Source organism: Tarenaya hassleriana, unplaced genomic scaffold (assembly GCF_000463585.1).
Source record: "Tarenaya hassleriana unplaced genomic scaffold, ASM46358v1 Cleome132, whole genome shotgun sequence".
Taxonomy (NCBI): Eukaryota; Viridiplantae; Streptophyta; class Magnoliopsida; order Brassicales; family Cleomaceae; genus Tarenaya; species Tarenaya hassleriana.
In genome coordinates, this window is record NW_010963717.1 from 197,844 (window position 1) to 219,560 (window position 21,717).

The 21,717-nt window shown below is 35.8% G+C and overlaps 3 protein-coding genes and 1 long non-coding RNA gene across 20 annotated transcripts in view; 2 read left to right on the forward strand and 2 right to left on the reverse strand.

Moving 5' to 3' along the window:
* On the forward strand, window positions 1–1,830 carry LOC104807950 (protein HAIKU1-like). Of its 3 annotated transcripts, XM_010533405.2 has the most exons (3): window positions 1–83; window positions 344–440; window positions 531–1,830. In XM_010533405.2, exon 3 carries the CDS (start codon window positions 624–626, stop codon window positions 1,668–1,670), a length of 1,047 nt encoding a protein of 348 aa, XP_010531707.1. In that variant the 5' UTR covers window positions 1–83; window positions 344–440; window positions 531–623; the 3' UTR covers window positions 1,671–1,830. The 3 variants fall into 3 exon arrangements, with proteins under 3 accessions (XP_010531707.1, XP_010531705.1, XP_019057453.1); XM_010533403.2 differs by having other exon boundaries at window positions 344–1,830; XM_019201908.1 differs by having other exon boundaries at window positions 1–39; window positions 344–1,830.
* Window positions 1,831–3,217: 1,387 nt separating this feature from the next.
* LOC104807951 lies at window positions 3,218–6,089 on the forward strand. Of its 2 annotated transcripts, none has more exons than XM_010533408.1 (9): window positions 3,218–3,634; window positions 3,782–3,933; window positions 4,124–4,219; window positions 4,355–4,417; window positions 4,525–4,593; window positions 4,697–4,799; window positions 4,890–4,956; window positions 5,208–5,296; window positions 5,764–6,089. In XM_010533408.1, the coding sequence occupies exons 1-9, from the start codon at window positions 3,328–3,330 to the stop codon at window positions 5,769–5,771; spliced, it is 954 nt and encodes a 317-aa protein (XP_010531710.1). In that variant the 5' UTR covers window positions 3,218–3,327; the 3' UTR covers window positions 5,772–6,089. The 2 variants fall into 2 exon arrangements, with proteins under 2 accessions (XP_010531710.1, XP_010531708.1); XM_010533406.2 differs by having other exon boundaries at window positions 3,219–3,634; window positions 4,890–4,961.
* A 1,549-nt stretch (window positions 6,090–7,638) lies between these two features.
* Window positions 7,639–21,717, reverse strand: part of LOC104807953 (pentatricopeptide repeat-containing protein At1g63080, mitochondrial-like) — a 36,985-nt gene continuing 22,906 nt past the window's right edge. The window contains exons 6-14 of one of the 13 annotated variants that reach the window (XR_002023964.1): window positions 21,264–21,327; window positions 14,851–15,155; window positions 13,808–13,856; window positions 12,836–12,888; window positions 10,662–10,748; window positions 8,791–8,902; window positions 8,441–8,633; window positions 8,123–8,336; window positions 7,639–8,014 (exon numbers count right to left, since the gene is read on the reverse strand). Coding sequence is in view for 10 of the 13 variants with exons in the window: in XM_010533417.2 (XP_010531719.1) it covers window positions 9,145–10,755 (1,611 nt within the window). In the remaining 3 variants the exon portion in view is untranslated. Of the gene's footprint in view, window positions 8,337–8,440; window positions 8,634–8,790; window positions 8,903–9,054; window positions 10,766–12,835; window positions 12,923–13,114; window positions 13,206–13,807; window positions 13,857–14,850; window positions 15,156–17,205; window positions 17,475–17,602; window positions 17,796–17,964; window positions 18,024–18,103; window positions 19,856–21,263; window positions 21,328–21,717 lie in introns of those variants that run through there. The other 12 variants (XM_019201916.1, XM_019201914.1, XM_019201915.1 and 9 more) reach the window with 12 other exon arrangements.
* LOC109116463 lies at window positions 16,901–17,897 on the reverse strand. 2 transcript variants are annotated; one of them, XR_002023967.1, is made up of 3 exons: window positions 17,856–17,897; window positions 17,032–17,103; window positions 16,901–16,920 (listed from the first exon to the last, which is right to left on the reverse strand). It is a non-coding gene; the product is annotated as an uncharacterized LOC109116463 (long non-coding RNA). The 2 variants fall into 2 exon arrangements; XR_002023966.1 differs by lacking the exon at window positions 17,856–17,897 and having other exon boundaries at window positions 17,032–17,126.

The following is a 21,717-nucleotide window of genomic DNA, read 5'->3' on the forward strand; positions in this document are numbered from 1 at the left end:
TCGTGTAGCTCGGGCTGAGAGATCTGGAGCGGAATTGAGGTATCTCGCCCTTCTGGGTCTGCTTAGATTCGTTTTTCTCTCTGGTGAGAGGCGTGGACTTTTTCAGCTCTTTTACTTTTTCGTCTCGTATTTTTTTCCGCTCGTCTGCCATTGATTATGCTTTGGTCGAACTCGTGAAACCATAGTATTTTCTGGTGCTCTTTGATCGGATTTCTTAGTGTAGTATCGTGGGTTTTAGCTCAATTTGAAGATAAGTTTGCTCCGCAGTTCGAGATATTGCTTCCGAGCTTACGAGTCGGGGGATTTCTACTGAAATCTTTGTGCGATTTATGGATGATTTCAGGTTTCTGAGTTGGAGTCTGGATCCGTATCGATCACTCTCGTGGGTTCTTGCCTTTTGTGATGGAAAGCTAGTGATTTGCTTGGATATTGGTTTACAGGTTGAGTTCACTAATGTCAGGTGTAGCATTTTAGCTCTGAGAGAGAGGATTTTAGCTGGATTTTGGTATATTGATCGGCTATATATATAGGTGCTGTTCATCGGTTGGGCTTTGAAGCTTGAGCTTTGGATCTTTGAGAATTAGGACTTGGAATCTTGGATTAGGGTACTGAGATTTCCCCTGATGGATCATTCGAGACCCAGGCAAAGTGACCATTTGGGTGTGAATAAGATTGGGAAGAACATTAGGAAGAGTCCTTTGCACCAACCGAATTTCGGTAACGGTAATGCTGTGAGGCCTCAGCCACAGCCTCAGGTTTATAACATTAGCAAGAACGACTTTAGGAGTATAGTTCAGCAGCTAACGGGTTCTCCATCACGTGAGAGCCTCCCTCAGCCTCCTCAGAACCCACTAAAGCCTCAGAATACTCGGTTGCAGAAGATAAGACCGGCACCTCTGACTCAGTTTAACAGACCTCCGGTTCCTTCCCCGGCTGCTATGGCTCCACTACCACCTGCTCAATTTAGGCCCCCGCCTCAGCCTTATGCTCAGCCATTGCCACAAGCTATGCAACCGATGATGGGTCATGGGGATCCGGCTTGGTCTAATACAGCTGAGTCTCCTGTTTCGGTGTATATGCGTTATCTTCAAAGTTCTCTTGCTGAATCTGGACCCAATGGAAACCATGTGCAACCGGGTATGCCGGCTCAATCCCAACCACCGGGTCAAACGGGTCATCCTCAACTTCAGCACCATGCGCCGGGTCAATCTCAGATGCATCCACCACAGTTTGGATCAGTTCCTTACCCAGCCATGCCGGCTCAACCAATGCCACCCAATCTTCCTTCCCCGCGGTTTAATGGACCTGTGCCAGTCATGCCTGCTTTGCCCTCTCCCCGGTTTAATGGTCCTCCCCAACCGATGCACGGTCTTCCTTCTCCTCAATTCAACGGTCCCGGGCTACTACCATCCCCGACTTCCCAGTTCCTTCTGCCCTCTCCCACCGCTTACCCGAGCCTTTTCTCCCCAAGATCACCTTACCCATTACTGTCGCCTGGAGTTCAATATCCTCCACCACTGACACCAACCTTCATGTTTTCGCCTATGGGTCAGCCCGGAGTTCTTGGCCCGGGGCCGGGCCCTCAACCTCCTCCATCTCCGGGTCTCATGTTCCCGTTATCGCCATCCGGGTTTTTCCCAATCTCAAGTCCAAGATGGAGAGATCGCTAGGAGGGGAGGGTGATCATCTTCTTCTTCTAGCTTTCTGGTATGTGTATGTTGAATAACATAATCTGATAGTGTCTGTATTATGGGAAGAGCAAATCCTAGGAGCTGTAAGACAAGAAAGGAGCTGTAGAACAAGACAAGATTAGAAACATGTTTTTTTTTTTCTTATAAAGAGATTCATAGGTAAAAGGCTTCACCTTTTGTTGGTTGATTCTTTTGTACTCTGTCCCTTTGTCTCTTTTGGGCATTGTGAAATATGTAAAACATTTACAATTTGGATAAGAAATTATCTTATGATATTATAATATTTCATTTCATACACCAGAGGAGAAGCAGCTTTTTGATTTTTTTTTGTTGTTTCTTTGCACATTGCTATAATTTGATGTTAGAATTGAATGGGAATATGGATATTAGGGGTGGTTTATTTGGTTAATAACCGAACCGATCTGAATTTAATAATTGTAATCGAACCGAATTAGATATAAAACCGAATGGTTTTATTTTTTGTTAAATAAAAAAAATTGAATCTTGAGAATTAGATATGAAATCGAATGGTTATGATTTTTTTTAAACCGAAAAATTGAATCCGAAACTAAACCTAATCAAATAAAAAAATAATCCAAAAATCGAATGGAATAAAAAAATAACATAAAAACTGTAATATTTTTTTTTTTTATAATAATCGAACCGAATTTAAATCGAATGTAACCAAATCGAACCAAATTTAAAGTAAAAAATGAACGGTTATAGTTTTTCTAAAATCGAAATAACGGAAAGAGGATTAATCCACGTTAGAGGATATGCAAAGGCTTGTTCTGAAATGTTAGAGAGGAATAGCCACAAAAAAACGTTGTGAGCCCATCATTATTTGAAATTAGGCATAGTTTAAAATGATTTCTAGCCCAACAAATTGCTAAATTGAACACATTGAAAAATAATTTGTGATTGTTAGGCCCAATGGGCAAATAATTTTACATTGGGTAATTAGGCCATAATTTTTTTTCATGAATATAAAATAATATAGATAATGTTAGGAAAATCCAGTTATATATTCGTCCAAACCAAGTTATATATAATAAATCTTGAATCTGAGGGTCAAAATAATTCAATATATTATTATTATTAAATGTCTCCAGCAGTTCTTAATTTTTTTAAGAAATTTATTAAACAGTTTTATTCTGATTAATCCGAGTAATCAGAATATCATACTGTTCAAAAATTTATTTGGACTTTTTTTTTAATTATTTCCATATAAAATAAAGTATTTTGGTAATATTTTTTTTAAAAAACTTTCTCATACTATAGTCACAGAAAATATTATATTCGTGAATAATTTGACTAAATAAAGTTGCAGGGCCGTTAGTAATTAAATTGCCCACAGAAAGAAAAAAAAAGGGAGCCCGCCAATGTTATCTACACGTGTCATGTTTTAAGTGGTAGCACGGATATCCTCATCTCGAGTGGGTAACTATACACCGTCCGATTTGAATCGAACGGTTCACAAAGCCTCATCTCTCTCCTATAAAAAAAACTCGAGACAGAACGCATGGCCATTTGTTCTCCATTGCCGGAGACGAGGAAGAAGAAATGAAGAAAACGAGAAACACCGATATCTCGCTCGCCGGAGGATACGACTGAGATTCGCCGGAAAATCTTGGACATGGCGTCGTTTTGCCGTATCAGCACAGGCTTGAGCTCTGTTTCTTCTTCTCCTTCTAGTAGTAGTAAGCTCTGCAATTTTCCAGTGAGGACACGGATTTGGAGAGGGAGTTTCAACTGCGGAGAGAGAAAGGCTTCCCGGGGCTTCACAGCCTCCGCCGGGATAGAGAAGAGAGACGGCGGAGGAGGATTCGCCGGTCCGACGATGGAGGTCACCACGCTCGATCGTAGTTTCGGTGGCTCCGCCGCTGTAGATTTGCCCGTATGGGACAAAATCGGCGCCATCGTTCGCCTCGCCTACGGAATCGGTCGGTAATTTTGTAAATTATCAATTTGAACTCCCACCACCGTTTCTGTCCTGAAATGCTTTTGAATTTCAAAAGGTTCGAATTTCCAAGCTCAATTGGATGCTTAATTTCGATCCTCATTGAGCTAAACCTGGGGATTATCATCAGGAATATATGGAGCAATGGCTCTAACGGGGAGGTTCTTATGTTCGATGACCGGAATCGACTCTTCCGGCGGTTTTGATCCTTCTCTAGACGCGGTTCTCTCTGGACTTGGCTACGCAGCACCACCTATCATGGCCCTACTGTTCATACTCGATGTAAGTCTCTCGAAATTCTCGGTTTTCTTAGGCTCCAAGAAACAAACCCTAGTTCTTCTGCTTGCTTGTGCTGTCTCGGGTTACTGTGTGGCGATCGGTACATCAGATTCTGCATCTGCGTTTGAGCGTATCGGACAAGTTTTGTGTACGAATATCTTACATTTGTTTATGTATGTATGTATGTATGTAGGATGAAGTTGTGAAATTGTCGCCTCATGCTCGGGCCATCAGAGATGTGGAAGACGAGGAACTGAGGAGCTTCTTCTGCGGGATGTCGCCATGGCAGGTGATAAAAAACAAAACCAAAACTACTTAATCATATCCCATATGTCTATGCCCTCTTAATAGATTTCGCCCTTGTCTTTGTTGAGAACCGAAAAGATCTCATCTTTTATCTGAAATTTCATGTGTGGTTTTTCAGTTTATGTTCATTGTTGCGGCCAGTTCAGTAGGAGAAGAGCTCTTCTACCGTGCCGCTGTCCAGGTATGTTCTTAAACTTCAGTGATTGTGGAATGGTGAGAAATCGTATCGTATACATGACAATTCATTCATGTGGTTTTGCTTGGGATTCCCCTTAACTATTTTCTCAGGGCGCTCTGGCTGATATGTTCTTGAGAGGAACACAGATGATATCAGATTCTCGAGGCATTGCATCTCTGGTAAAAAAAAAAAAACTTTCAGTGATTGATTTTGGTTTATATATAGATACAACTGGAGAAAACATAGGAGTTAACAGCTTGTTCATATATATATGCCTTAAAGACTGGAGTCCTGCCTCCATTCGTCCCATTTGCTCAAGCGTTTGCTGCTGTAATCACCGCCACTCTTACGGGATCTCTGTACTACATCGCCGCTTCCCCCAAAGGTTTGGAGATTCTGTTCTTGATCTTCTGTAGACTTTTTAGTGGAATGAAATGTTGTCTTATTCTCATTCCTGTTTGTCTTGAATTTTCAGACCCAACATACATTGTGGCACCTGTGTTAAGATCTCGGTCTGGTCGTGGCGAGTTGAAGAAACTTTTGTCAGGTTCTTTCTTTCTTTCTTGGCATTTGATGCATCTGAAGAGCTTCTTTGATGGATCTTTTAATGCCATGTTCTTGGTTTTATGTCTGTGTTCAAAACCATTCTGAGTTAAATTGAGTATATACTTCATGCATGACTTATAAGTTATAAAACTAGAGGAGAGCTCAGTAAACCGAATTTGTAAAGAGGAAACTGGTTCGGTTTCCACATTTTCTTCTCCGGTTTATGAACTCTTTTGTACTTATTCAGCTTGGTACGAGAAGAGACAGATGAAGAAGATTTACTCTCCCCTCCTCGAAGGTCTCCTCGGCCTCTACCTCGGCCTCGAATGGATTCAGGTAAAATTTCTCCGTTTCAGTTTGGTATCACATAAGAGGATGCTATTTCGGGTTTGGCTTGGTTATTTCGGTTTTAGAACAATTATAACTATTCAGTTTTTATATAGTATTCGTATGGTTTGGTTTGGTTTTGCTTTTTATTGATTAAAATATTTATTTTTTAGACAAATTTTCAAATTTTCAATTATTTTTTTATTTGGTTTGATTTGTTTCGATTTTTCTTTTAGAAGAATATTTATAGTAATTTGATTTTTATTATCAAATTTGTTTCTCCGGTTACATATTATTTAGTTTGAATCGATTATTAACCAAATTGGTTATTCTATATAAAATAATTCAGTTCGGTTAATTTTAATTCGGTTCACTCACAAATATTTATTTATTTATTTTTAGTGACGGTAAGTAAGAAAAAAAAAAAAGAAGTAAATATTATTAATTTTTACCTTCTTTCCTTTTTTACATTTCAGACGGATAATATTTTAGCACCGATCATGACGCACGGCATATACTCAGCAGTCATATTGGGTCACGGCCTCTGGAAAATTCATGATAACCGGAGAAGGCTGCGTCGGAGAATCCAACGGTTAAAATCCGACATAACCTAAACCCTAGGGTCGATTTGTAATTTTCGTTTTTGTAGGGCCATACACTTAGGAAGTGAGGTGGGAGACAAGAGAGTAATCTCTCTCCCGTAAATCCCGACACTTACAATGTTTTATAGAATTGTGTTAAGTCTTTGTTTATATTTGTGTTAATCCGTGTTCACATTCAGTTATCATCACCACTATCATCATTATCGCCTTCGACCGAAGCCGAGTAGTGATCGTAATTGTTGTCGTTAAACCACATGTGTCTCTAACTCCCTGTGTTCGATTCTAGATATAACAATTGATCCGTACACTTGCGGTGATTGTACTGCACCAGATTGCAAAAATGAGTGAGCCATGAGATAAAGTAACATATATATATATATATAGTGGGTATTACACGAAGTTCAGAGAACAATGATAGATCACAACAGACGTGATTACTCGCTTTAGAATCAGAAAGAGGATGGGAAATGTGGACAAGGAGATGAAGATGAAAAGAAATCAGTGGTGAAGAAGTACGCTTACCTTACCTGGTGAGTTGGGTTGAGTTATCGGCAAAGCTGAATCATGGAGAGAATTGTTCAGGCCTTGAAGTTGATTGCTAAATTGCGCCAACTGAGATTGAGCCTATACACATACGCACATATATATATATATACACATATATATGTATTTATGTGTATATATATTTATATATGTATGTGTTTATATATATGTATGCATATATATATATATATATGTATTGATATATATATATGTTTATATGCACGTATATATGTATATATATGCATATATTATATATGAGTGTATATATGTATGCATATGTATATATATGCATATATATATATATATATATATGTGTATATATATAGATGTATGTATGTATGTGTATGTATATATGTGTATATATATATATTTATATGTTTGTATGTGTATATATGCATATATATAGATGTATATATATGTAATGATGTGTATGCGTTTATATGTAAATTTATGTGTATGTGTTTATATGTATATATATATACGTGTATATGTATATCTATATATGTATGTATATGTGTATGTGTATATGCATGTGTATATTTTTATTATATAATTATTTTATTTTTTATTTTATTGATTTATTATTATTAATTTATTTATTATTTATTAATTTTATTCTTATCGTGGCGATAATATAGCGATTATTAGGAGAGATGTTGAAATTTTTCGGATTTCCATTGTTTTAATTCCATAAAACAAGTAACAAATTTTTTTGAGTAATGGTCGTCTCGTCATCGTTTTTAAATCGAGTAAATGGGTTTGTAGTTGGGCTCATTACGGAGCTTCGTGGGCTTCTAATAGGCCTTTTAAATGTCTTACGTAGGCCTGAGGTGGGCTTTTCATCGTCTTGGATGAATCCAACAATGCCTCAAACAAACTCTCACTCGCACAAGTAACGCGTGGACACCACCGCCCTCAAATCTCTGGACTATAGTCCATTTATTTTGGCTATTTCTGGTGAAATCGGAAAAAGTGTCGCGTGGAATAATTTTGGTATGCGTTCAGATTTGATGGGCCTGGGCCCAAATATTATTTGGAAATCCACATTTAAAAAAACAATTAAAAAAACAAACAAAATGACATGTGGATTATATGCAAAAAATAAATAAAAATAAATGTATTTACTGAATATGTAAATACATTTGTTTAATTTATTTATACATGTAGCACCTAAACGCAGATCACATGTCTCAATTTTTCGAACCATGGAATCATGTAAGAAGAGGCACGTGTCAAGTGCCCAAGTGTTATCCCTTTGCATTAAACCTATAATGAAACGGTGGGTTGGTAAATATGTAGAGAAAGAGTGGAACTAAAGCTGTATCTTTGCTTGTTCTGCGATAATATGCTTGTACATATATGCAGATGATTTCAGTAAGATCACGAACAAGGACCCTACAACGCCACGTGTCAACCGCCCAAGTGTCGGATCTAATCCCAGACAAGTGTATGAACAAATGTGAAATCCACTCGGCAGCTCCTCCTCGGCATCAGGCTTAGTTATCCAACTTCCCTTTTATTATCCACCATTGACCCCTTGGAGCTTCTGGGCCTTCACCCATGTTTAGGCCGTCTCCGAAAGCTACGAAACACACATTGCAGAGCTTGTCAGGGAAACCCAAACAGCTAATGATTTCCAGTTGCCGACAAACGTATATCAGAGATCGGAAGCGGGATCAGAGATTCTGACCTCTTTCGGCGCACGGATTGCATTGCTTCTTCTTTTTGTAACAAATGAGACACAAACCACAGACTCTCTCACCTTTGATTTTTTTCCCAACAAGAGGGGAATGATTTGTCATGAAAAGGCATCTGAAATCATGCTTCGGAGTGGATCGAAGCTCCAGGGGCAGAAGTGTTCTTACACCAAAACACTTGGAACACCCAAGGATCATGGCTCTTGCCTGAATGACAAAAGGAAAAAAAAAAACAGATCCAAGCAGAAAACCCAATGAGGCAGGCTGTAAATTTAGGGTTTGACTGAAAACTCGAAACAGAGAAGACCCACCTGTTCGATCAGCTTGTCCATACGTTTGGCTCTGTCCCATCCATTTTGCTTCTTCTCGGTCTTGGAGGCTGATATCTCAGTAACTGTCCATCAGGAGAAGCCGTATTCTGATTCTCGACAGCCCCTTCTTGCTTCAGCCTCCGCTTCCATTGAACGCCCATTGCTAAACAAACACCGTATATCAGATTGATTCCTGTAGCAAATGAGATGGATGAAGAAATGGTGAGTCAAAATTTACCGCGTACTCTCTCACCTTTGATTTTACCATGCCTTTATCGACATATTACAAATGAGATGGATGAAGAAACTGCATATGTCAAATGAAGCCAGACTGTCTCGAATTCTCTTACCACCGAGTAGTCCAGGTTCGGTTTCAGGGCTTGAGACACTCTCTCTGCAGATGCCAAATATGTTTCAAGGCCTGTGTCGGTCGACCCATGTTTTCCAGGGGGATTGCCACTGCTGAAACAATGCCCAAACAAACAAACAAAGGCATACAGGATTTATGACATTGAAAACAGAGGAAGTAAAACTGTGCCCAAACAAACAAACAAAAAAAGACACAGGATTTATGATATTGAAAACAGAGGAAGTGAAACATAGAGATAATTTACCTGGATAGCTTGAAGTTTCTGGCTCTTCGCATCAAACATACAACCATGCGATGTTGGCTCTTCTCATCAACCGTTTAGTACTTACATCTACTAAGAGAGGAGATCCAAAACCCCCTTATCCAATATACCTCCATATACCATATCCCTTATCATATTTGAGGTTGATGCATGCATAGAAAAGCCATTGCTCCGCATTTCTCGTATCAGCTCGATAACCATCGATGGAAAGCGACTTCTAAGACGACCCCTGATCAATGCGTTGTACATACCAGCGTCGGGAAAACAACCATCCTCTTTCATCTTCCCAATTACCTTCTCGGCTTCATAGAGTGAATCTTTCCCGCAAAGTCCGGATATCATTATGTTATACATGATAACATTCGGCTTCACCCCTCTGTCAAGAAGCTTATTAAATAATATCAACGCTTCGTCAACCCTCCCAACCTTGCACAAACCATGCATCATGCAACTATGAAGAGATATATGGAGGTCATTCCCACTCTTATCCAACTTACTATAAAGGCAAAGTGCCTTGTATGTTTTTCCATTCTTACAGAGTCCATCAAGCAAAATGATGTAAGTCACAAGATCAGGACGATGACCCTTATATTGCATCTCCATGAAAACCTTTTGGGCAACATCAAGATTGCCAATTCGGTAAAACCCTTGGATGAGGATGTTGTAAGTAACTACATCAGCAACCAATCCTCTTCGAGACATCTCATAAAAGAGATTAATACCCTCATCGACCCTATTAGCCTTGCAGTAACCATTTATCATAGAATTAAAAGTTACTACATCTGGTACAATCCCACAACTATCCATCTTTCCGAAAAGGTTCAATGCACCATCCACGTGTCCAGCTTTGCATAGATAATCGATGATCGTATTATAAATTACGATATTGATCTCAATATGCATTTCCTCCATCTTCTCGAGTAGATTCATGGCCAATGCATAATATCTTGCCTTACAGATCCCGTTTATAAGAATGCCAAATGTAACTACATTGGGCTGACAATCCATCTTTAGCATCTGATCAAATAAACTCAATGCTTCAGAAACTCTACCCTCTAGGCAAAGCCCGTTGATCAAAGTACTAAATGTTACAACATTAGGTTTGTATCCCTCTTCCACCATTTGGTCAACCAAGCTTAAAGCCGCTGAAATCTTTCCATGGATACAGAAACCATGAGCTAGGGTAGTGTAGGTGACTACATTCGGCTTGTAACCGAGTTTCAAGATTTTGCCCACGACAGATAAACCCAAAAACACTTGAGAGTGGGAGAAACAGTTGATGAGAACATTCAAAGAGTAGATATCATGTGAAACCCCAAGCAATTCCATTTTCTTGCAGAGGAAAATGACAACATCATACCGTTTCATCTTCATGATTGCACTCAATAGTTTAGTAAAATCGGTGATGGAAGGTACGGGACGAGACTGAACCATCTGATCGAACAAATCAACAGCATACTCGGCATGACAATCATGAAGCCCACATCTCAATATATCTCTGTATGACATATTACGATCTCTAACATCGGAAAAAGCCGATCTCCGACAGCTTAAGACAGAGGAACAGTGAAAGAAGTTGTTCAGAGTACCTCTTCTTAGGGAATGAGTCTGAAGCAGACCTGAGGCAGAAGCAAATGCAAAAGCAGCCATTCTCCGGACCATCGGCATCACATTAGCTTCCATTCAAAGAGATAGAATCAGAAACCCTCACAAAACCTTATCCTTTTCAAATATGATTCAGAAAGCCAAAACCCAAGTCAACACTCAATTCAGACATAAACAGATTACACGAATTTAACATAAAAATTGATATGAGAATCAATTCAGACAAGAGAAGAGCCGACCGCAATCAACATAAAAACTGATATGAGAATCATTTCAAACAAGTATGAAAATCGAAATCGAATAATTGAGAGGAGGTGAGAGAGAGACTTTGAATAAAAAATCAGTTAATAATTAAAAATAAAAACAAAAAATTAAATGTGATTAAATTATGATAGATCTGTTATATTTATTAGTTTTAAAATTTGAAAGTATTTGATGTTTTTTTAACCGAACCTCTCAAATTTAGAGAGGGTCGCATAAAATTTTTATAAAGATATATGTTCAAGTTCCAAAAATAAGTGTCGTAAAAAAATGTTATAGTTGAAAGTTAAGTCACATTGTTGGCTTGTAATAATTGGGTAGTTCACCACCTTAATAAAAAAACTATAAATATATATTTTTTGTATCTTAAAAAAAACTTTTTCTAGTCTAATTCATAATATATTTATATATGTTATTAGAGTGTCCACATGTATGTTAGATTATTATTTATCTTATTCGATTAGGTACAATCTTCTATGATTGTGTGTGTGTGTGTGTATATATATATGAGTTAGAAACCCTATTTTTTTATCAATAAATCATTTTAAAATTGGATCAGCGTATGTCTTAAAAAGATTGAACGTTACAAGTTTCACATCACAAATTGTATGATCTTACCCCCAAAACAATCACGTGGACATATATAGGATAGTAGGTTTATATCTATAGTATATACATTAACACATACATATATAGGATAAATAAGTTACATTTGAGGAGTTGTTGGCTTGTAATTATTGGATAGCTCACCACCTTAATAAAAAAATTATACACATATATTTTTGGGAAAATTCCAAAAAAATACCGACCTTGAAGATAACTGATATATTAATACTGAACTTGTTCAAACTTTTAAATTAAATATGAATTCGTCGATTTTGACATAGAAAAACACTAAACTTGTAAATCTTTGACAAAAATTTCATCAACATTACACGGTGTTAAAAATCGTAAATCAGGTTTTTGTCAAAAATCTATAAGTTCAGTATTTTTTTGTGAAAATCGACGAGTTCATTTTTAGTTTAGAAATTTGAAAAATTCGGTATTAATATGTTAGCTATCTCAAAATTCGGTAGTTTTTTTGGAATTTTCCCTATATTTTTTGTATCTTAAAATATTTTTTTCTAGTCTAATTCATAATATATTTACATATATTTACAATCTTCTATGATTGTGTGTGTGCATATATATATATATGAGTTAGAAACCCTATTTTTTTTTTATCAATAAATCATTTTAAAATTGGTCTACATATATCTTAAAAAGATTGAACGTTACAAGTTTCACATCACATATTGTATGATATTACCCCAAAACAATTACGTGGACATATATAGGATAGTAGGTTTAATGAGTCGGTGAAGCTAAATCTTTGTAAATATATATTATAGTTATATTTTAGTCATTTATATCTATATTATATACATAAACACATACATCTTTATATATAAAACCCCAAGAGTCATGTACCCGTATTCCATTAATTTTAATTTATTAGTTTTATAAATATATTTTAAAAATTTTATATTTTTTTGCAAACATAATAAATACATACATTCATTTACAGAAGAAAGGTTTACTATATAATAACTAGATTTCATGTTCTTACACATACAATCTTGATCTCCTGTTCAAATTTATATCTTCAATTCGATTTTTCAAAATCCAAAGAGAAGAAAACAACATAAAACAAGAATCAAATCTAAAACTTATAGGCCCAATAAAATGCTGCCACGGCCCAATATATGTCTTTCAAGAGAACCCAATGTACGTTTATGGTTTTGTTTTTTTAAAATAAGAAATGTGTGTGTGTATATTATGAGATGGGAATTTAACAAACTTCAGGCATATATATATATATATGCATTATAAATGTATAAAATCATTTAGTACGCACCTTGTTCTTAAGATGATTGATTTCCTGTCTCCGTTGGTTGCGTGTTTGGGCCTCTGAGATTAAAAAGAAAGTAGGCCGAGTGACGATCTATGATCATATCCACAGAGAGAGAGAGAGAGAGAGAGATGAGTGCTAAATTACGAAAAGACCCTCGAGTTTTCTCCCCAATGAATTAGTATATATATTTTTCTCGGCATTTAACTATAAATCAAATAAAGAAGGCGTGTTTGGAAGAGGGAACAAGTGGATCCCATATAGGGAAGGGGTGGAGCTTTATACCCAACCAAACAAGCCTCTTCCCATTATTATCCCCTGCACCATGCACGTGCCTCTCACGCTCCACCACTTCCTTATATGTGCGAGATATAAATGGATTGTGATGAATTTTTTTTTGAATAGCCAAGTATTTTGTTATTCAATTATTGTTTCAGGCAAATTATTTCAATACCCGAAAAAAGAAGAGAAAATAAATATATATATATAAATATATATATAACGTCTCTGTCCTCTTCTTCACATGGTCCCTAAGTCCCAACTTTACAGGCTGGAATATTTAATTTCCCATTGTACCTTGAGCTTATTTTTAATATCGAAACCATGTCTAAATTTTTATTTTTAACCCAATTTCATCCAACATTTTAAATATTAAGAAATCGTACGACATATATATATATATATATATATATATACATACCTATAAGAAAACCATTTTCATCATAGCTCATATTTTAAAAATCATTATGTTAATTAAACTTTTAAAAACACCACCCATAAGTATTACCATCTATAAAATTATTTAGGTTAGACTAAACATTAGAATTTTAAAGATATGAACTATAAATCAAATAATAATAATAATAATAACCAGATTCACATCACAAATTGTATCATCTTACCCCAAAAAAAAAACAAATTTTAAAGATAACAAATAATAATAATAATAATAATTGGTTTATCAGAATGGGAACGCACCTTGTTCTTACGATTGGATGAGTTGCTGTCTCCGTCGGCTCCCGTCTACCTGGATGATGAGAAAATCGTCAGATTACGGCAAGGATCCTATTTTCAGAAACCCTATTTTGTATGTTTAGAACTTGATTTTAATCAATAAATTATTTTAAAATTGAGATTAGGGATCCGTCAAAGAAAGCTAAATCGTTGAGAGCTTCACCTGAGATTGTCGAATCTGAGATTCTGACAGAAGAGTATCGAAACTCAGATGAAGAAGAAGTGAGAGAGAGATGAGTAGCAGATTTTAAAAAAACAAATAAATATGACGTCATAAAATCTATCTATCTAAGCGGCTGAGGAGAAGTACACAGAGACACGAAAGAGAGAGAGACAGAGAGACAGAGACACGAAAGCGGTTTTTCAGAAACCCTATTTTGGTTTTTAATCAATAAAATATTCTAAAATTGGGCTTAATAAGATTAATCGTTACAATGTTTTGTAATGGGCCGAACATTTCTTTTTTAATGGGCCCGTTGTTAAAAAAGAAATAGAAGCCATCAGATCCACATCAAGAACACCCAATCGTCCCCTCAAGGGGTCTCAAAATTTTTAATTTTTATATAATAATAAATTTTATTTAAATATTAGTGAATTAATATATGCATGTATTTATCCACGAGGAGGAGAAATCCGCCGCCGTCACCGTTACGGCGGAGCCAAGGGAAGATTATCAAATCCCGGTCACGGTCACTTCAGTGACTTGTTTTATTTTAATAAATACTTTCAGAAATTAATGCTCCTACCAATGTTATAATTTTTAAGTTTTTATTTTTATTTTTTGTTTTTCTTATTCTTTTTTTGGTTAAGATTCAGGTGGGGTTTTATTTGCCAAAAAAAAATTCAAGTTTTCTTAATTGATAAGTTCCGATATGTTATGAGATGGGAATTTAACAAACTTCAGGCATATAATAGAGCTGCGGCATCTGGGCTTCCGGCTCTAATGGCCGGTTTCCGACCACCGTCCGATCTCGAGCAAGAAAAAGATGGGCAGAATCGGAACGCACCTTGTTCTTGCGTTGCCTTACGATTGATAGACTTCCTGTCTCCGTTGGTTCTCGTCTATCTGGATCCGACAGTCACGAAAGCTAAGTTATTGAGAGGAGATGAGAGCTTCACCTGAGATTGTCGAATCCGAGATGAATGTCGAAACTCAGATCAAGAAGAAAGTACGCCAAGAGAGAGAGAGAGACTTGAGAGAGAGAGAGAGAGAGAGAGAGAGAGAGAGAGAGAGAGAGAGCGGACATGAGACAGACAGAAGAGAGAGAGAGAGATGCCGCCGTTCACGAAAGCGGTGTTTGGTCCAGGAACCCTATTTTTTTTATAAAAAAAAAAAATCAAAGTTATTTTAAAATATGGGCTTAATAAAACGTGTTTCTATATTTCATCACATCTCACACTCTTTTTTACTTTTATAATATTAGTATTATATCATGTGATATATATTTTCAATCTATTTTTTAATTAAATATATCGATATATATATATATCAATATATTTTAATATATACTAGGTAATAATCCACGCGCATAGCGTGATCTATCATAAACTATTCGATTTTATAATGATGGAGTTGACTTACTTTCTCATATGTAATAGATCTATCATCGTTTTATTAGTCATCCATGATAAGAGTTTGGATCTCAAATAAAACGATATTTACCAGACCCAAATTTTAAATAATTGGTGTATATTGTGTAATATAAAAATACATATAAATTTTAAATAATTTTAATATTAAATTTAAAGTTTTAAATATAATTTTTTTTATTTTTGATTTTTTAAATCATATTGATAAATCAAAAAATGAATAATTTTAAACTCCTGGACAGATAATGAGTTAAATAACTTCTGTATTTATATTTTTTTCGTGGGTATTATATAGAAACAAAAGTTGAAAAGTGAACATCGAAAGTATATTTGCAAAAAAATTTACAACTAATGAAAAATATCATTTTTAGACAATAATATAAATTTGGTTAGGGTTAGAAATCAACAAATAACATATATTAATTTAACAAATATTTTAAAATAAATATTGATATAATACTAAACCTATACAATCTCATTAATATTTAAATTTTATATAGATATCTAGTTAATATATTTATTAAAAAATTGAGATTATGTTATATTTATGTGACTTGTATTTTTTTTAAATAATATCGATTCAACAACCATATAAAATAGGTAAAATTTTGTTTTAAATAAATCTGAATTGGAGTTCGTTTAATTGAATCGTAACATTTAGTTCTATCTGTATTTTGTTAAATTTGCTTGTTAGTGTTTTTATCATCCCAATTCGTTCTAAAGTTTTTCGTTCTGCGATATAGGTGATGTTTCTCATATGTGACAGATCTAATATAAATTATCCATCATAGGAGTTAAGATTTCAAAAAAATGATATTAATTATACCTGAACTTTGATGATCAGATTCTACTGATATTTCACTTAGAATATGCATTTCAAAACCCGACCGATAAATTTCTAAACAATTTTAAAAACAAAAACCCAGTAATAATCATGTTATCCCTACCTAATAAAACTGACAATTCACATGATCTCATATCAAATTTCTTACCAGTTTCTACGCTTTTCGTCAAATTCATTTTAGATAAAGAATGTAAATATTAAAATAACCACATTGAAACTACTTCATACACCATATTTGAAATATACTGAATATTTTTATAGTTAAGTATTACCATACATATATACTAATCATTTGAGTCTTTTATTGGTCTCATTTAGTGTAAATCGTTGTATTATTTTTTTTACAAACTTAATTTTGGTCACTTTATTCCAAATAAATAAAAATTAAGATTAAGTTATATTTGTATGATATGTATATTTTATCACAATAATATTGGTTTAATAACCATATGAAATCAGTCTTTTTTTATTTAAATAAATCTAAGTTACGATTCATTTAGTTGGACATTTTCATTTAGTTCCACTCGGCAACAGGCTTAGTTATCTCGAGGTGTTTCTCCAACTTCCCTTTTATTATCCACCATTGACCCCCTGGAGCTTCTGGGCCTCCACCCATGTTTAGCCCTTTTCCCGTCTCCGAAAGCTACAAAACACACATTACAAAACACCCAAACAGCTAATGATCTCTAGTTGCCGACAAACGCATATCAGAGATTGGTTTCTTTCGGACATAGGGGAAATCAGAGATTCTGACCTCTTTCGACGCACGGATTGCATTGCTTCTTCTTCTTGTAACAAATGAGACACAAACCACAGACTCTCTCACCTTTGATTTTTTTCCCAACAAGAGAGCAAGATCACGAACAAGCGACCCTACAACGCCACGTGTCAACCGCCCAAGTGTCGGATCCAATCCCAGACAAGTGTATGAACAAATGTGTACCCAATGCTACATTTATTTGAACCCATAAAAGCCGAGAATCATGCTTAATCGCAAATCCAAAGACGATCAGGTCACGGGCCAACAAAAACCTAATCAAATCGAAGTTGAGTATTTATCCACCATGGAAATCCACTCGGCAGCTCCTCCTCGGCATCAGGCTTAGTTATCCAACTTCCCTTTTATTATCCACCATTGACCCCCTGGAGCTTCTGGGCCTCCACCCATGTTTAGCACCCATGTTTAGCCCTTTTCCCCTACAAAACACACGTTACAGAGCTTGTCAGGGAAACCGAAACAGCTAATGATCTCCAAGCAGAAAACCCAATGAGGCAGACTGTAAATTTAGGGTTTGACTGAAAACTCAGAAACAGAGAAGACCCACCTGTTCGGTCAGCTTGTCCATATGTTTGGCTCTGTCCCATCCATTTTGCTTCTTCTCGGTCTTGGAGGCTGATATCTCAGTAACTGTCCATCAGGAGAAGCCGTATTCTGATTCTCGACAGCCCCTTCTTGCTTCAGCCTCCGCTTCCATTGAACGCCCATTGCTAAACAAACACCGTATATCAGATTGATTCCTGTAGCAAATGAGATGGATGAAGAAATGGTGAGTCAAAATTTAACGCGTGCTCTCTCACCTTTGATTTTACCATGCCTTTATGGGCATTTTCATCAGAATCCTATGCAGTTTCCCAAAAAACAGGAGGGTAAAAAAGCATCTGAACTTCCAGGGGACATTATTCTTACCTCAATACATCATTTGCCGCTGCCTCTGCTCCATGACATTGAAAACAGAGGAAGTGAAACTGTGGCCAAACAAACAAACAAAGGCATATAGGATTTATGATATTGAAAACATAGAAAGTGAAACATAGAGATAATTTACCTCATAGCTTGAAGTTTCTGGCTCTTCTCATCAAACATACAACCATGCGATGTTGGCTCTTCTCATCAGCCGTTTAGTACTTGCATCTACTAAGAGAGGAGATCCAAAACCCCCTTATCCAATATACCTCCATATACCATATCCCTTATCATATTTGAGGTTGATGCATGCATAGAAAAGCCATTGATCCGCATTTCTCGTATCAGCTCGATAACCATCGATGGAAAGCGACTTCTAAGACGACCCCTGATCAATGCGTTATATGTACCAGCGTCGGGAAAACAACCATCCTCTTTCATCTTCCCAATTACCTTCTCGACTTCATAGAGTGAATCTTTCCCGCAAAGACCGGAGATCATTATGTTATACATGATAACATTCGGCTTCACCCCTCTGTCAAGAAGCTTATTAAATAATATCAACGCTTCGTCAACCCTCCCAACCTTGCACAAACCATGCATCATGCAACTATGGAGAGGTATATGGAGGTCAATCCCATTCTTATCCAACTTATTATATAGGCAAAGTGCCATGTCCGTTTTTCCATTCTTACAAAGTCCATCAAGCACAATGTTGTAAGTCACAAGATCAGGACGATGACCCTTATACTGCATCTCCATGAAAACCTTTTGGGCAGCACCAACGTTGCCTACTCGATAAAACCCTTGGATGAGGATGTTGTAAGTAATCGCATCAGCAACCAATTCTCTTCGAGACATCTCATAAAAGAGATTAATACCCTTATCGACTCTATTAGACTTGCAGTAACCATTTATCATTGAATTAAAAGTTACTACATTTGGTACAATCCCACAACTACTCATCTTTCCGAAAAGGTTCAGTGCACCCTCCACGTGTCCGGTTTTGCAAAGATAGTCGATGATCGTATTATAAATTACGATATTGATCTCAATATGCATTTCTTCCATCTTCTCAAGTAGATTCATAGCCAACGCATGATCTCTTGCCTTACAGGCCCCATTTATAACAATGCCAAATGTAACTACATCGGGCTGACAGTCCATCTTTTGCATCTGATCAAGTAAACTCAATGCTTCAGAAACTCTACCCTCTAGGCAAAGCCCGTTGATCAAAGTACTAAATGTTACAACATTAGGTTTGTATCCCTCTTCCACCATTTGGTCAACCAAGCTTAAAGCCGCTGAAATCTTTCCGTGGATACAGAAACCATGAGCTAGGGTAGTGTAGGTGACTACATTCGGCTTGTAACCGAGTTTCAAGATTTTGCCCACGACAGATAAACCCAAAAACACTTGAGGAGAGTGGGAGAAACAGTTGATGAGAACATTCAAAGAGTAGATATCATGTGAAACCCCAAGCAATTCCATTTTCTTGCAGAGGAAAATGACAACATCATACTGTTTCATCTTCATGATTGCACTCAATAGTTTAGTAAAATCGGTGATGGAAGGTACGGGACGAGACTGAACCATCTGATCGAACAAATCAACAGCATACTCGGCATGACAATCATGAAGCCCACATCTCAATATATCTCTGTATGACATACCGCGATCTCTAACATCGGAAAAAGCCGATCTCCGACAGCTTAAGACAGAGGAACAGTGCAAGAAGTTGTTCAGAGTACCTCTTCTTAGGGGATGAGTCTGAAGCAGACCTGAGGCAGAAGCAAATGCAAAAGCAGCCATTCTCCGGACCATCGGCATCACATTAGCTTCCATTCAAAGAGACAGAATCAGAAACCCCCACAAAACCTTATCCTTTTCGAATCTGATTCAGAAAGCCAAAACCCAAGTCAACACTCAATTCTAACATAAACAGATTACACGAATTTAACATAAAAACTGATATGAGAATCAATTCAGACAACAGAAGAGCCGACCGCAATCAACATAAAAACTGATATGAGAATCATTTCAAACAAGTATGAAAATCGAAATCGAATAATTGAGAGGAGATGAGAGAGAGAGACTTTGAATAAAAAATCAGTTAATAATTAAAAATAAAAACAAAAAAAAATAAAATGTGATTAAATTATGATAGATCTGTTATATTTATTAGTTTTAAAATTTGAAAGTATTTGATGTTTTTTTAACCGAACCTCTCAAATTTAGAGAGGGTCGCATAAAATTTTTATAAAGATATATGTTCAAGTTCCAAAAATAAGTGTCGTAAAAAAATGTTATAGTTGAAAGTTAAGTCACATTGTTGGCTTGTAATAATTGGGTAGTTCACCTTAATAAAAAAACTATAAATATATATTTTTTGTATCTTAAAAAAAACTTTTTCTAGTCTAATTCATAATATATTTATATATGTTATTAGAGTGTCCACATGTATGTTAGATTATTATTTATCTTATTCGATTAGGTACAATCTTCTATGATTGCGTGTGTGTGTATATATATATATATGAGTTAAAAACCCTATTTTTTATCAATAAATCATTTTAAAATTGGATCAGCGTATGTCTTAAAAAGATTGAACGTTACAAGTTTCACATCACAAATTGTATGATCTTACCCCCAAAACAATCACGTGGACATATATAGGATAGTAGGTTTAATGACTCGGTGAAGCTAAATATTTGTAAATATATATTATAGTTATATTTTAGTCATTTATATCTATATTATATACATAAACACATACATCTTTATATATAAAATCCAAGAGTCATGTACCCGTATTCCATTAATTTTAATTTATTAGTTATTGTGCCTATAAGTTTTAGATTTGATTCTTGTTTTATGTTGTTTTCTTCTCTTTGGATTTTGAAAAATCGAATTGAAGATATAAATTTGAACAGGAGATCAAGATTGTATGTGTAAGAACATGAAATCTAGTTATTATATAGTAAACATTTCTTCTGTAAATGAATGTATGTATTTATTATGTTTGCAAAAAAATATAAAATTTTTAAAATATATTTATAAACTAATAAATTAAAATTAATAGAATACGGGTACATGACTCTTGGATTTTATATATAAAGATTTGGAAGAGGGAACAAGTGGATCCCATATAGGGAAGGGGTGGAGCTTTATACCCAACCAAACAAGCCTCTTCCCATTATTTTCATCCAACATTTTAAATATTCTGTTTTAAATAAAACATGTAGTCTAAGAGTTTTAGTGAGTTAAATTTTTTAAAAAAGATGGGCAGAATCGGAACGCACCTTGTTCTCGAGTTGCCTTACGATTGGTAGACTTCCTGTCTCCGTTGGTTCTCGTCTATTCTATCTGGATCCGACAGTCACGAAAGCTAAGTTATTGAGAGGAGATGAGAGCTTCACCTGAGATTGTCGAAACTCAGATCAAGAAGAAAGTACGCCAAGTGAGAGAGAGATACTTGAGAGAGAGAGAGAGAGCGGACATGAGACAGACAGAAGAGAGAGAAAGAGATGCCGCCGTTCACGAAAGCGGTGTTTGGTCCAGGAACCCTATTTTTTTATAATAAAAAAAATCAAAGTTATTTTAAAAAATGGGCTTAATAAAATTGGGCCGATGAAGTTGTGCTTGTTGATTTACAATAGAAGCAGATCCACATCACATCCCTTCCCTTGAAGAACACCCAATCGTCCTCTACTGGGGGGTGTCAAATTTTTTATAAAAACATTTATTAATTCCCTA

Coding starts and splice junctions, on each gene's coding strand:
- LOC104807950 (XM_010533403.2), top strand. CDS start 624: ATGGATCATTCGAGACCCAGGCAAAGTGACCATTTGGGTGTGAATAAG.
- LOC104807951 (XM_010533406.2), top strand. CDS start 3,328: ATGGCGTCGTTTTGCCGTATCAGCACAGGCTTGAGCTCTGTTTCTTCT. Junction 4,418..4,524: donor TCTACCGTGCCGCTGTCCAG/GTATGTTCTTAA, acceptor CTATTTTCTCAG/GGCGCTCTGGCTGATATGTT. Junction 5,297..5,763: donor TCGGCCTCGAATGGATTCAG/GTAAAATTTCTC, acceptor TTTACATTTCAG/ACGGATAATATTTTAGCACC.